The 15,297-nt window shown below is 39.3% G+C and overlaps 2 protein-coding genes across 2 annotated transcripts in view; both read left to right on the forward strand.

Annotated features, from left to right (window-relative positions):
* On the forward strand, nt 1-9,167 carry LOC131891964 (uncharacterized). The gene is made up of 9 exons (XM_059241671.1): nt 1-242; nt 309-477; nt 1,938-2,104; nt 2,178-2,312; nt 3,404-3,800; nt 6,857-7,015; nt 7,228-7,420; nt 7,491-7,766; nt 8,846-9,167. Exons 1-9 carry the CDS (start codon nt 112-114, stop codon nt 9,148-9,150), a joined length of 1,932 nt encoding a protein of 643 aa, XP_059097654.1. The 5' UTR covers nt 1-111; the 3' UTR covers nt 9,151-9,167.
* Nucleotides 9,168-14,193: 5,026 nt separating this feature from the next.
* The window catches only part of LOC131891720 (uncharacterized), a 3,109-nt gene continuing 2,005 nt past the window's right edge, over nt 14,194-15,297 (forward strand). Inside the window, exon 1 of the mRNA XM_059241354.1 lies at nt 14,194-14,549. Within this exon, the coding sequence (XP_059097337.1) occupies nt 14,507-14,549 (43 nt within the window). The 5' untranslated portion in view covers nt 14,194-14,506. The remainder of the gene's footprint in view (nt 14,550-15,297) is intronic.

Below are 15,297 nucleotides of genomic sequence, written 5' to 3' on the forward strand. Positions count from 1 at the left end.
AATTGGGCCCTCTGGCGGTTTCCAAGCGTAAGTCAAGCTTCGGAACTGCCTTGATTGTCAATATTGCGCATGAAGTGAAGTGAGGTGGGTGAATTGCTGGAGGGACCAACCATGCCCCGCCCCGTGGTACCGCCCACTCTATACACACTGGCTCTCAGAAATAATGCTCAGATGCTCTATCAGGGGCTTCGAGCTGTGGATCAGCTTTGGGAACCGCCCAAAATGACTCTAAACGCCCCCAGGTGGGATGAAAACCCCTTGTGGCAATTCCATCGTGGGAATGAAATTTCAACCCGCCTTCATTACAGATCATCGCCCTCGGGATCCCCACACAATTTGAGCACCTCACAGCTGTTTTTAGCTCCCTTAAGCTCTGAAGAGGAGCAAGAGGAACAACAACGCTTGAACATGGTGCAACTCATCAGAGATTGGTTGATGCAAACGCCCACTTTGGTCATGGAAGACCTTATAGCTTCAGTAATGAACATTAGTTAGAAGACAAGTAACACATACAGTTCGTTTGACCAAGTTATTGGCCACCAATTAGTTCGCGCTCCATTTTATTGCAAGCTTGTGGTAAATTGAAACAGGGTTTAAAGATTAATTTCAATTGTGTTTATCAATACTTTCGGTCAGGTTAGACTTAAGAATTTAATACCCAAACATAACTAAGAGCACTCATAATATAGACCTTACTAGGTTTCGAAAAGCAATTTTTTGAATATACTCCCAAGATCTAACATATGTTGCGTGTTTGTTTGCAACCAAGAAAGACGCCATTACTATCAGTTTTTATAACCACTTTGATAGGTCTACATTGCAGAGTATCTCACATGAAATGTCCTTGAACTTTAGGACATTCTCCATTCCGCTTATTCTCATTCAAGCTCTTTGTAACCTGTTTGAAATTTTTCGCCGAAAAGAGCGAAGAGACCAAAGACAGCTGAGTGACTGCCATAGTCTTTTTCATTGACCAGAGGTAGCGCCCTCTGCTTTAACTAGGTGAGGACAAACGGGAAAATGTGCCTAAGATGCCAGACTTTATCAAGGGATTATCAAATGAAGTATTTCTTACTCAGGTACTGTCACACAATGAAAACCCCTTCAACTTTTCTGGGAGACGTGTCAAATTCTCCTTGGGTGAAGTTCTGAAAAATTATGACATGTAAATAATCACCTTTGTAGAAGATTATACAGTATGGTAGATAATGCGCCAATACTTTTTATTATACAGTTTTAGGAAAAGCAGTCTCACGAGCTTTATTGACTAACTTTAAACTTTTGCAAACCTTACATTTAGCTTTTTAGCACAATTTAATGGAAGAAGATGATAAAAAGTTGCTGTTTTGCTATAAGCATGTAATAATCTCTGTTAATTCCAAAATTTGCATGGCAAATGTGTAGGTAATTTTGCCCTTATTGGGATTTGAAAGGCCTCTCAGAACAGTTGAGGGTGTATTAATGGCGTTAGAAATGAATCAATTGTAGGTTGTTGGGCCAAAAATGCCTTGTTAAAATCAGGCATCTTGGAGCATTATCTGGTGTTTCTACGTTTGGTTGTCCCACAAAGAGGAGGAGAATGAAAAGGACTATTAAGAGAGTATGTTGCTATTTCTTGGAGGAGATTAAGCATTCGGGCTGTGCTAGTGCCCAATTCAGACTTTAAAAAAGATACAACAAAAGAAGGCCTTTTTTGAACAAAAACCTGATTGACATGTTGGATAAAGTCGGTGCTTTATTGACCCAAATTTGGTATTTGGTCGTTACGTTTTTCTTGAGTTTAAGCATTTCAATAAAGACCTTTAAAATGGGCCACCCTGTATGGGCATACTCTTGTAAACCACCAAAGTCATTGTCAATTTTTATCTTTCAAGGTATAAAACCCCTTAATATTCTCAACCAATCAGGAAAACTATTAATATATCCTTATTTTCCAGCTTTTGAAACATACCGAAAAGACTTTGAATGATGACCGGGACCAGAAATTGATTAAAGCCCTGATCAACATTGAAAGGATGAAGGTGTCGGACATTTTCTTCGGAGTCCACGCCCTCTTTGCCGTTTTGGTGGACACTCCCATTTCGAAACTGGAGTTCAGTGCCAAGTACGATCTAGAGAGGAAGGCTTACCAAAAAGTGTGATCCTCAAATATGAACATGTCTAACTTGCCGTTTTAGATTGTGGGTGTGTTTATGGGACTATGAGCAGATCATGCAAAGCTCGTACATCCATGACCGAGTGTGTGAAAGTCTGCCCAGGATGAGGAATCTAGTCCAAATCAATCTACCTCAGGTGGCCACAGACAAGCTTTGGTGAGTGAAGAGGATTTTTTTTTTGTTCTAATGATCCTCCAAAGCATTCTGATTTCATTTTTGTTTACTAACGCAGTCTTTTTTGGGCCTGGCAGTAGGTGTGCCTTCAACATATATTTTCTATATTCCAAACCAGCGAATGGTTTTCATGCAAAATACTCCTGAAAGGAAAGATATAACTTGCGTGAAAGGAACGCACAAATTAGTCTGAACCATAAAACAAAAAAACAGATCATCAAAATTTTCATTGCAATAGCTTCAATTGCATCATTATAGCCAGGGCTTGAAGCGTTAACCAAAAATGATAAGCGCGTTACCGTTACCGATTCCTCTACTTTTGTGGAAAAAAAGTTTAAAAAATGTCGTTTCTAAATATGCGCTGCATTATTAGGGGTCGGAATAATAGTTTGTGATATAAGGTCAAAATAGGTCTTTTTAAGTTATGAAAATCAGCCGGAATAAGTTGCGAAAACGTTAAAATGAGTTATAAAGGTGAAAAACAGTTTTTGATTTGTTTAGTCTTGCCTTCACAAATACGACAAGTTGAATTTCAATTTAGGCACATATCTGTGACTTCAAAGTGAAAATCACGTTTTGAAGCATCCTGAAATCTTTCTTTAGCCTTGAAGGACCCATTTTGAACAAACAAACTAAATTTGAAGACTTTTGTAAACAGGGTTTATTTTTTCAATTTTCCAAAATGAAGCCTATTTTTGGGCCAATGTTTGCTCGCATCATTACGGATACAGTAGTAAATTCTGGTTGAATTTCAAAACTACTTTTTTTATTCCCATATCATATCTTGAAATTTTGCCCCTTGAGATTCCCTGGTTTCAAAAATATATGCCATCAAAAAAGCAATAGAAACCTGAAAATTAAGCGTATTCTTCGTTTATCTTTTATGTGCACTTTCTTACGCCTCTTCTAATCATGGTAATGGCAAAATCAGCAATATATCCTCCAATTCTGCAGTTAATCCCTTCCATCTGCAGTCATAGGTTCCACTCAATACGGGCCTTTGTTGATATTGACCTTCCTTAAGAACCTCCTCAACTAAACAGCCTTCTTCCTTCCTCTCTTTGCATCAACAGTTTCCTGATCTCTGAGCATCTCCCACTGATCCGTGAGCTCAATCTGGATCATTCTCGCGTGACCGATAAGGGAATCAAGTTCCTTTGTGGGATCAAGACTTTGATGGGCAAATCAAGTCCCTCAGAAGGCCAATCACAGTCATCAGATGTCGACCAGGCCCTACAAGAACAAGCAGCCCTCTCAGTCTGGCATGCTACCACCACTGAGAGTACTATGGTGGCCCGATCGATCTCGTTTGAGTCACCCTGTACCACTTCCAGCCCAATCGGCAGTCCTGGCGGCAGCGCTGGGCGGGAGAAATATTGCTCCCAAATCCAAAAACTGTCCCTGGATGGATGCTTAAACTTGTCAGAGAGCGTCATTTGGCTGGCTTTGAAGAAGCTGAACACATTGAAGGTTAGACGGTTCAATGCAAAATGCCCTGGACATATATCCGATTATATATATTTAATTGTTCACCTACGCATGTGTTTGGTTAGTATTTTGTGGTCTGTTTTAATTCTTTAATGTGCGACATCAATGGATTTTGAATTCTACGAGTTAAGTCATAATGGATAGACGCCTTACGCTACACGAAAATTATTTTATGTTCTGCACTTCAGAGGGCTCTTTGTCAGCCAGCCCTTTAGCAAATTATAGGCCGATTGGGCCGATTCCTTTTTTTATTGAATTAGCATACGTTTGTGTTGTTTATGGCCAATTCTGTCAAAATCTTTTGTATACACGGTGGTTATATTTTCTTGTTAAGTGTTTGCTCGAATGCCAAGACGTCAAGATACGTTTTTCTTTGCCAAAGAAGCAAAAGGAGCCACTTTTGTGAACTACACATATTTAAAAGTAGCTCAGATAGGTGTGTTAAATCACCTAAAGTACATTAAAATGCGTCATTGTCAAAAACGCAGCTAATCATTATTAAGCATACACTCCGTTCTGAATTGACGTAAAATTTCATAAACTTCTATTCAGCACATGCTATATTTCATATATTACAACTTAAAGGTTGCGTTTTACGCCTTAAAAGATCGAAATATGGCCTAATTGTGTTTCCAAATATGCCCAAGGAATAATATTCCTCCATTTTCTTTAAGATATCTTTCAAAGCAAAAAGTAGCAAAAAAGACCTCTTCAAATTTACAAAAGACGTCAAATTGCCTTTCATTTTATTTAAGTGCCAAAAACTATGATGTTCCTGAAGTATTTGAACGATACATGTGACAGTTCAATTTTCAAATTTGTCACTTTTTGCAATAATTGATTTCGACGTACTAGCCAGGTTTTAATTCAACGTTAATAGAATTCTGTCAAAGTTCAAGATTAAGCTTGATTAAAGTTGCAATTGACAATTATGGCATCACAATTGTGATTGCGATTGACCTCTCTTGACAATTGCTTTAAGATATAACCGGAGCAATTGGTAATTGGTAGTCAAATTTGATGCAAATGTAATCTTTGAAAACGAAATATCTTGTCGTTTGCTCCATAGAATTGAATAAAATTTAAGTTGGAAACGCAACTAATATTACTCCCAACATCTTTTGATTAGGCTTTTAAAAATATTATATCTTTGTAGGTTTTAAGTGGATGAATATTCTAATCTGAGCTAGAATCCAAGATGATTGGGTTTTTTTACATTAAAAATGTTATTCCTTTTGTTTCAATAGCAACGAAAATCGTTATTAGAAGTCTTGGCATTTGCAAAAAAACTCTATTGACCTGGGTCACATAATGTCTGGAAAATAAATTGCGTTCAAGACAAGGCACCAGTAGTTTTTTAGCAATCTATCGTGACTCTTCCCGTTTTCTTTGGGCTTTGTGACGTTGCAAATAACGGTCATTATTACTGCTGCTTTTAAATGCTTAAGTTGTCAAATTGACTTGTCTTGACCAACAGTCCATCCATTTTTGCCATTATAATTAAAATCACCGTTACGACATGTCACATTTTTTGAATGACATTTTCCCAAGGCCAAGTTGTGTTCTACGATCTCTAACTAATAGTTGATTAGTGAGGCCACATTATCAGCAGACTTTGTGATTTGCATTAGCTTGGGCCAATAAGGAATTCCCATCTTTGATTGCCTCAGCCATGAGCTTTCTTTGATAATTAGTATCATTCAAAAACAAATAGAAGAGCATGTTTGTTTGCCAGTTACAGAGATAGATGGCAGCTCTCTCACTGCCAGCCATCTAATGATGTGTGCCTTTCCTTGCACAGGAGATGACGTCATCACAATTTCTTGGGAGGTCACCAGAACTTTTGTGGTTAAAAGTTCTTTGTTAAGGGATTGAATTACATCAGTTCCACGTCATTCTATTTGCAAGGGAAGCGTTCAACTAACCAATCATTTTCATGAAAGCCACAATTTTGCTGATTGACACAGACAAAGCATACTTCTAAGCTTTAAAAAGCAGTTCTTGGACTTATTGTTCCTATTCTAAAGCTTCCTTTTAATGCAAATATTTTTCAAAACCTGAGGAAAAGTTTTCTTGTCTAATCTGATGACGTATTTTATGGTTTTCTTGTTACCCCAGTGACCTCCCAAAAACTGGTGGTGAGTCATCGGACAGCTGTTGCTTTAAGTACCCAATAGGGATACCCCTACTCACACCCAGCATTCATTGTTACATCATCCTTTGGGAATGAGAGCAATTAGTAATAGAGGGCTAGTCCTCTAGTTAGTACTGATAAGGATCAAATATATTATCACGGGAGGTAGCGACTAGGGCTACCAATTTTCATTTTCAGTGCCATATGGCACCACTAGCGGAACGTCGGAAACCCGTTTGTTAGTCACAAAAAATAACCCTGATTTTTCTTCGATCAAACCAGGGTTGCTTTTTTGGTCAAAGCTGACCTTTTATCTTATGACGGAAAGGGTGGTGCTTTGACTTTTCTAGCTTTCTGGAAATCCTGATTTTTAAAATTTATTTGATCCCATCGCTACTAGCTAGCACATTAAAGCAGCAACTCATTGTGCAATTTAAGTAAAATCAAGAAGCTAGGACCTCACTAGTCTAGATTCGAACCATGGGTAGTGATTTAGAAAGCAGATGCTTTACCAGCACCCCGCCATTGCTAGTCTGGTCGAATTGTTATTTGGGAAACAAGATTAGGCTGAGGAACACCTCTGTATTAAATTTTGGTTGGCCACATTCCAAGGAATGTAGAAATCATTAGATATTTAAAAGATTATCAAAAATCAAAGGCAAATTAAAAGTATTTTCGACAACATGTTTCTAAAAATGTTCTTTAAGAGTCAACAGCTCATGATGAAAGTTTGAGACAAAGGAAAGAAGAAAAAATAGTAAATATTTTCTGCTACACATTTTCCAACCAAGGGAAAGTGAATAGCCACTTTAAACCTGCGCCCTATATAACTTACACAATTAAGTTTTTTGTTGATGTTTTTGAGTCAAAAGAAACTATAATGATCAGCATTGCCCATTTTTAGATGCTCAAATATCACCATGCTTTCTCAGTGGCGGAGATAATGAACAAAGAGCTGAACAATTTGAGTTCAGAAGAAGTTGCTCAGCTTCATTTCAAGCTCATTCATTACAACCATCCATTTCCTTATGGCATCAATGTTCCCACCAGTCTAGTTCAAAGGGTAAGTGCATATTCAGATCCACAAAACACTTCGACTTTACCTTTAAAAAAAAGCCATATTGTAGAATTTGCATGTTTGATTCAAGGTCACTAAGATTTTTTTAACACAATCTAAATTGTAGGAGCTTGTGAATTTCACGATTGACACCCATTTATGGTTCCATGGCAATGTGAAGTTTCTCAAGAGCCGAATGATAAATTGTCACTCTTTAGATATCTGCCGTCTGCCCCAACATTACCGAGCTTAACATCGTCACCGAGGACAGTTGTGTGGAGGCATTTTCTCACATGAAACACTTAAAGTCCGTCAGTATTGAATTGGAGGACTGGTTTGGCTTGGGCCTTTTTGGGTTCCTAAAGACCATGGGCAGTCAAATACAAGAGCTAGCAATTTCCTGCAGTTCTGGTGAGTCAACATTAATTCAGACCGTCTTTTCGACAAATGACTGGACTCAACCAGTCCTTTGGACTTCCAGATGCTGAGGCCTCTTTTCCCCCCGGCGGTGGACAAGCCTTTCAACTGTTTAACACAGGCTTGAAACTAGCCCGAGCTCTGTGTGATCCGGACTCATTGAAGAAATTGAACATAGCCGGAAGTGGGCTAGTAACCAATGGTCTGATGGAAAAATGCCAGGAGGAGGCAACGACATTGAGGCAATTGAGTAGTTTGGAGACATTGGTGTTTCTGGCTTATGATGACGAGTCTCCGGTTCAATCTAGTGAAGAGCAACTCTTGCTGGAGACCCTCCAAGGTTAGAATTGAGATTCAGAGCCCAATAAGGTACCTTATTTGCAACGCCTCTGGGCCCAAAGAAAACGTGAAGAGGCACGGTAGATTTCTAAATAAACTACTAGTGCCGTGCCTTGAACGCAATTTCTTTTCCAAAAATTATATGAACCAGGTCACTAATTATGCATAAGATTTTAATAGAATTACCCGAAGACAACACAAAACGGATTATAATCCAATAAAAAGTAATCGGCCCAGTCGGCCCTCTATTTGCTCTATTTGGTAGAGGCTGAGTGACAAAGCGCCCTCTGAAGTGTTAAACGTAAAACATATTTCGTGCAACGTAAGGGGGCTATGCAATAAAAAAGTACGGCGGTAAAAGGCATGTTGAAAATAGTGACAAATATGTCAATCTGAAGTGGGTTTTTATCCCATGTTATTAGCTTTTAAAGGTCCAGCTTACATGCATATAGTTGCTCACAAGTGATAAGATTGTAGCAGCATATGATTGATACACTGAAACGTTGTAAAATAGATGTAAAAAGGACGAGAGATATTGAAAGCATTAATATTTTATTTTTATAATTATTACCTTTAATGCCATTCAGATTGTTAAAAAGAACGTGAGAAGATGGCAAGGTGCGCAGTTATTTGATCAAAAAAGTTAAGTTTGCTTTTTTAAAATGATTTCTAATATTTACTGGTAACCTGTTACAAACAATTCTCAAAAATGTGAACAAGGATTTGACTTAGTACTTACTCACTTAATGTAACCGGTACAGGGAATTTAAAATGAAAGTTCATGTTCAACATATGTTTTGACCCNTTAAAGAATTTTATAGATTTTACACCCATTCTAATAGTAAATCTAATTTTAAAAGTACTGGGGATAACGTTTCCTGTAGCGGTGAAAAAGCCAAGCCAAACGATTACGTGAACCTACATGATTTTTGAAGGTGAAGAAGACTTCATCATTTTCCGACCTCTAATGCTATTTGTCTTGCTCACTTTGAACTAAGAGTTGAACTTGTTTTTCATGGACCATTTCAGAAGGAACTACGCGCATTAATCTTGCCTTAAAACTTGTCCATTCTCATTTAGGGTGCGTTAAATTGCAATGTCTCAGCTTGGAAGGCAATTTCTCCTCGTTTATGACCCATGGCTTCATCATGTCACTCTTGGCGAAGAACCCATTGGAACAGTTGGGGATCTTTGACATTGGAGGGGCGGACATTGCCCTTGGGCCTCAAACAGCCCTCCTTCTACTGAAACTGCCCAATATCTTGGAGCTTCGTCTGTCCACGTGGAAGCTTTCGGACCAGGACTTCAACTCCCTGAAGACGTTTGTTAAGGACCACGGATTTCATGTCTATCTCACACGAGGGGGTCCTAGTCATTCTGAATAAATTTCAAGTTAGTCTGACGATGCTCACGGTGGATCTGCTTTATTCTGGCACGACTAGTGAGTTAGTGCTCAGAAAAATGTGCATCAGCTTATGGTCTGGTCTTGCTAGGGGTGCGGTAGATTTCATGGATCGGTGGGAACTCAGTTGAACATTTGGAATTGTATTCATTTTGAATCAGGATTTTTTTTTTCTTCATATCAGGTTCCACGTCCCAAATCCTGATGATTTGGAATCTTTTATCATAAAGAACCAAACCATTTAACAAGGAGAATTGTCAACTTTTTAACACTTGTGGATGCTTTAATGTTGACAAGCATAGTGCCATGATGGGTTAAATTAACCTTGTTTTTTCCCAACAATTGTTGAGGAGTAGAGAAAAATGGGATACCTCGAATGTCTTTGAGTAGGACAAATGCTAAGTCGAATCACTCTTTCTTACCAAGTTGTAATTCAATGAGCTTGGGGTCGACGCCATTAAACTCTCCATCAGTAAATGCTAAAGGTATAGGCATTCATGAAGGATTTAGATGTAGTTAGTCCTCCAAAATGATGGAGAGTTCGATGAGCATATCCAGTTGAAGGTGGGTAAAGCTTTTCAAATGTGCGGTTGGATATATCACACGTCTAAGTCCAGAGATAGCATCACGAAATCTGTAACAGTCGATTGTCCACTCACATCTTGAATATGATTCGCCCATTTGGGCTCCAATGAGTTCAGCAGGTTTGCAAAAGGTCGAGCAAGTCCACAGATGTTTCACTAGGAATATCACAGGATTGAGAGAGCTCTCGTATTGGGAGAGACTAAAAAAGTTGGGGCTGTACAGTGTTCAGAGAAGGTACGAAAGGTATCTGATACTGTACGTCTTCAAAAGTATCCATGAGCTCTGTCCCAATCCCGGATTTAGGGTCAATTGCTGTCAACGTAGATTGCTGTGAACGTAGAGGCTTAATATGCGTTTTAAGAGCACCTTCAAGTGCTTTGTCTTCGTTGTGAGGCCTTGAAAAGAATATATGAACCTCCGCCGGGCTATGAGCAGTCGCACAGGAGCGCAACCGAAATGAAATAGATCTAACTTTGTGTGAAACTTTGTGTGAAGTGCCTTTCAAGGAGGTCTCGCAACAACCTTTCAAGTCCTTGGTGAAATTAAACACCGGCCAAGATGATGAAATACGCCGAGAAGGCCGTAGCACCCTTGTGACTCTTTTTTCAAATGCTGGCTAAACGAGGATATGATGAGACGGCAAATATTGCCCAACAATTAAAACATTGAAACGACATTCAAGCGATACTACGTTACTTTATGTATGATAAACACATTGGCTCTGATAAATGGATTGCAATCTGGAACTCGCTACCTCGCATATTTATATGTATCAGGCTTTAGGCAAGCCATTTTTATGAGCAACTCATCAAAAGTACGCTCTTTGGACGCTTGATACCTGTGTAAACTTGCTGATTGGCGTTATTTCTGAGGTTTTTGTTCAGTATTGACTTATCAAACTTTGGATTTCTCTTTTTTCTCGGGCTCCTTTATTGTTGAATTTGCTTCCCTCTAATATTTGGGAATACGTAGGTCTTGTTGATCCGGTAGCATCTTTCAAGTCAGACCTGGACAAATTTTTGGACAGCATTCCAGATCAACCCTACATTCAAGGACTAGCTCGGTCGGCCAACTCATACTCGTTAGACCAAATATCAAATAAAGATTGAAAGGTTATAAGCAGACGAATTATAACGTTTCATTTTAGTAGTACTTTGGATCACATTCCCTGTAGTGGTTAGAAATGCCCGTGAAATCCCCCCCCCCAAAAAAAGAAAAATATTCCAAGATAGTTGACTTGGCAGCTGATGTACTTTTGTGAGGGGTCACATAACGACATATTTTCGCTGTTTACCACCCACTTGCTTGAAATGTTAAGGAAAAATGTGAGAACCATAACAATATCAATTTAGCTAGTGTGTTAGCCAGTCCAACCCTCTGAATTTAGGGAAAAGTCCCATTTGGATCATTCTCCCAAAATGAATGCCAATCTAACATTAGGGCAATAAGATTAGCTTCTTGGCGATGGCCTTTCTCTCTTGAAGATCAAGGGAGGCACAGCCAGTTTCTTGATTAATACTTCTATGGTATGGTTCACAGACTCGATGCACCCAAAGTTCATGGCCTTTTCAGATCGTATCAGATGAGTGGTTGTGTCCCGAAACCCAAATAATGACTTTGGACTTTTCCCCAAGGTTCTTTGTTTTGATCTCTTTTTTCCGTCGAAACTCTGTCTTTACCCAAAAGAAGGCCAGACAAGGACAAACAAATCCATTTAGATGACTAGAGCAAGATTATGAAAAAAAGGCCATTCCTCTTCTTGTTTCATGACTTTCAGCCTCGTGTAAAGCCACAAGGGAACCAACAAGATAAGACCAGAGTGAGTGCTTCATAACCGAAATGAGGCCTCTCAAACATGACCTTTAGGATCCACATGGGGGCCTTTATGGAGATTCGAGATGCACAATTTGCATTTTGATGGGAAGGCCGAAGAATCAATCATCAGTAAACCATATAAAGGCATAGTATAGTCTTCGCATGATTGGGCTTATGAGAGTCATAAATAGTTCCAAGGGATCTCTGCCACTCAAGATGAGACTGTGCTACTAATCCAAATCATGGTTCTGATGATTTACCAACATTGATGAAACGAGCTATTTTCTAGCTTTGAAATATACTTTTTCATCTATTTGGGGCCTCTGAACGATGCGGAACAAGTAGTAATGAGAACACATAATGGATGACTTTACCAGTGGAACTCCAGCTCTGTTGAGGAAACGCTTCCTTTTGAAGACATTCTTGTACGCGTATATACGGAACTTTTGGGGATGAGAAAAATCTTTTGGCTTGGTTTCTTGGCTTAAGTGCTGTTTCAAAGTTGTTCGATCTTTACCCCTCAAATACTTTTCGGTGGTAAGGTCTTGCAAGATTTGTTTGTTTCTCCATGGAAAGAATTGCCAGTTTTTGAAGTTCCAATCTACCTAATAAGGTGAGCATTCGAGAACGCGAACCATTTTTCTCATTGTGTTTTTTAGCACTTGAAATGGATGTAGTTATTTAGTAAGGTGGAGTTAAGAACTAATTATTCTGTTATCGAGAGCTGGATTTTTATATCCTTTTGTATCGGCATGTTTCTTTCCATAATTTTTTTCGTTTATGACTTTTACCTTTCATCAGCCCTTAATGGCATTCCTTCTAATATTCGGAGGGAATACGGAGGCGTCGATCAATAAGGTGGGTTCAGTGAGACTTTAAAAAGTTATTTAAAACAGTTCCTGATAACATTTTTACAAGAACCACTGGAATATGGACGGGAATGTTAGGGTCTAGAATTAGCATTTGGGAGGTGAGCGAATGCATTGTGTGCGTTTTGCTTCAAGTGAGACTGGTCCCAGGTCAGTGAAGCTACATGTTTCAAATTTCAGCTCAATAGAATAACTGGGTAATACTTATGTCCTCTCATTAACTGTAGTACATTACATGGTACAAAATGAATGATTTCGCCCTTCTTTGTAATGCATTACCAAGAGGTTCTTTCATTCTATGAAGAGTTGTGTGGTGAACTTTGCAAGAGCATAACTTTTGATCCTGTGGTTCGATTGAGCTGAAATTTGAAATATGAAGTTGCAAAGACACGGTGACGACCTTGCTCCTGCTCGCCTCCTGCTCTTGCTTCTTCAACTCACTGTGATATATAAAGCTAAGAACTCTAAGAAATAAACCAGTCTAGTCAACATCCATCCTCTGACTTATTATGGTGGCGGACTAAACATGACCTGCCATATTGTTGACCCCGACGTGATGAGGATCCATGTCTGGCTCCTGACTCACAACTGGCTCCCAACTCATGGCTTAATGCACGCCCTTAGGACCGAGCCACGCCCTCTGGGACGAGCCTACATACCGATGCACTCAACCTCTTCCCGCATCACCGACCGGCCACGACCTGCATTAGTGTCCGGCCTTGTCCCGCACACCTTCCTCGTCAAGAAGCTGGAGGGGAGCTCTGTGGCAACCTTGCTCCTGCTCGCCACATGCTTCCACTTCTTCAACTCACTGTGATATACATAGCTAGGAACTGTAAGAAATAAACCTAATCAACATCCAATGTCTGACTTATTATGGTGGCGGACTAAACATGGCCCGCCACAACACAATTAGGGTATGCCAATTCTCCATCCATGCATCCCCGTCCATATTCCAGTGGTTCATGTCCACCTGGACATGCCAATTCTAGCTTATTCATCAGTAGAGATGGAAAAATATGCCTTTTTAGCCAACATATTTTTTTTTTGAAATTAAGAAAAATACGAAAACGTTGTGAAAGCACAAAAAGTTGTCAAAACTCGAAAAAAGTTACGGACATGTTAAAAAAGAAGATTTAAATATGCAAAAACAAGTTGCAAAAAGAAGCAATACAATTGAGAAAAAGGTCGTTATTTCCATTGTAATAATTAACCTTTTTGCTGCATTTTTATCTCTTGTAAAATACGTTCAAATACTAGCTCGGTTCAACACAAATTCGTTGGTAGTCCAAATATCATATAAAGATTGAAAGGTGATAAATAGACGAATTGTAACCTTCCATTTTCTTAGTACTGAGATTACACTCCTTGTATGGGTTAGAAAATCCCGTGAAAACATTTGAATAATATAGGGCCTCGGGGTATATTTTGGAAAAGCGAATCTTAAGAATTATCAAAGTTGTTTTGTCGCAAGAACTGTGAAGCACACGGAATTTCCAGAAAAACTTGCTTGGCATACAGCAATATTATTAGCAATATTTTAGAAAATTAGACAATTACATATGTAGAATATTGCGAAAACTCTCAAGTTTCAGGAATCATCTCCATGACTCTTCTCAGCCCTACTTTTGATCCCAAGAATATCCTTTGAACAACTGTGAACAACCGTTCACGAGCCTTTTCGCCCCACACTCAGTCTTCATAGCTCCAAACGGTTCCAAAGGCCAATGGACCCCTCCTTCTCTCATGATCCTAGTCTTCAAGTCCTGAAGCGCGCCCCAAGTTTTGACTCCTCTTTCCAAGAGACTTTCAAATATCATTGCTTAAGTCATCTTTCAAACCTCAACCCAAGCACATACAACCAAATTTGTTCATGGACCTCCTGGATGGGGTTCGCCACATGAAGAGTCAAGATAAACGACCTGACACTCTGTAGAAAGAGGAAAAAAAGAGACGGAGAGCATTAAGCACGGCCAAAAACGGTTGAGTGGATCCACAAGGAACATCGCCCCTGTTCATGAATCGTTCTTCACTTGTTCCGTCTCGTTCTGCACTCTGCTTCCAGAGATAATGACAATCTGGGTCTATTCCCTTCTTGTTCTCATCCTCCAAGGTTAGTCAAGTTCCACTATGGCCATTTTTAGTACATACTCAAATGTAATAGAAACGAAATTTATTGCGCGGGTGCATGTTATGTATTATTACTTGATAGTATATGTTGTGTTGTACCTTGCCCCATGTAGCACTCGTCCTTTGGACCAATATGTTTCACAAAATCAGACTTTCAACGATAGTATATGTTGTGTTGTACCTTGCCCCATGTAGCACTCGTCCTTTGGACCAGTACGTTTCGCAAAATCAGATTTTCAACAAATAAGAAAACATGTATCGAACTGAAGGATAACCACTTGAATAAGCAGTAACCCTACCCCTTTTAAGAAGCAACTGACTGATGAGCCATCACTATTTCTTGGGGGGATCGCCGGACGACTTTTCAATACGGTGGAGGTAATTAGTAGACTCGTGCAAAAAATGTGGTGGTTCGTTTGTCGAGGAGAAATTTGAGATGGTTTTACCAACACGTTTTCTTCCAAATCGCTCGCTTCAGCTATTTCGCACATCCAGACCCTCAAACTTCTGGAATTTCTACTTGACGTGGAAACAACATAGTTTGTAGGAGCCTAGTAATCAGTAAAGAGACCGGAGAAATATTCTTTTTACCGTTGAGGGCAAACTCCAAACGATTGTCAAAACTAGTTTTCCTCACAGCAAATTCAAATTCTGTAACGTCCAGCAACAAGTCCAGAGACTTGTTGTAAGGAGTCTCTACTATAAGGAAAACTAGTTTTGACACCCTTCTG

This window comes from Tigriopus californicus, chromosome 12, assembly GCF_007210705.1.
Source record: "Tigriopus californicus strain San Diego chromosome 12, Tcal_SD_v2.1, whole genome shotgun sequence".
Taxonomy (NCBI): domain Eukaryota; kingdom Metazoa; phylum Arthropoda; class Copepoda; order Harpacticoida; family Harpacticidae; genus Tigriopus; species Tigriopus californicus.

Bases quoted from the DNA above. Each gene is read 5' to 3' on its own strand.
- LOC131891964 (XM_059241671.1), top strand. From the start codon at position 112: ATGCCCCGCCCCGTGGTACCGCCCACTCTATACACACTGGCTCTCAGA. The intron at 478-1,937 runs GTAATGAACATT...CTTATTTTCCAG, and splicing joins TGGAAGACCTTATAGCTTCA to CTTTTGAAACATACCGAAAA. The intron at 2,313-3,403 runs GTGAGTGAAGAG...TTGCATCAACAG, and splicing joins GTGGCCACAGACAAGCTTTG to TTTCCTGATCTCTGAGCATC.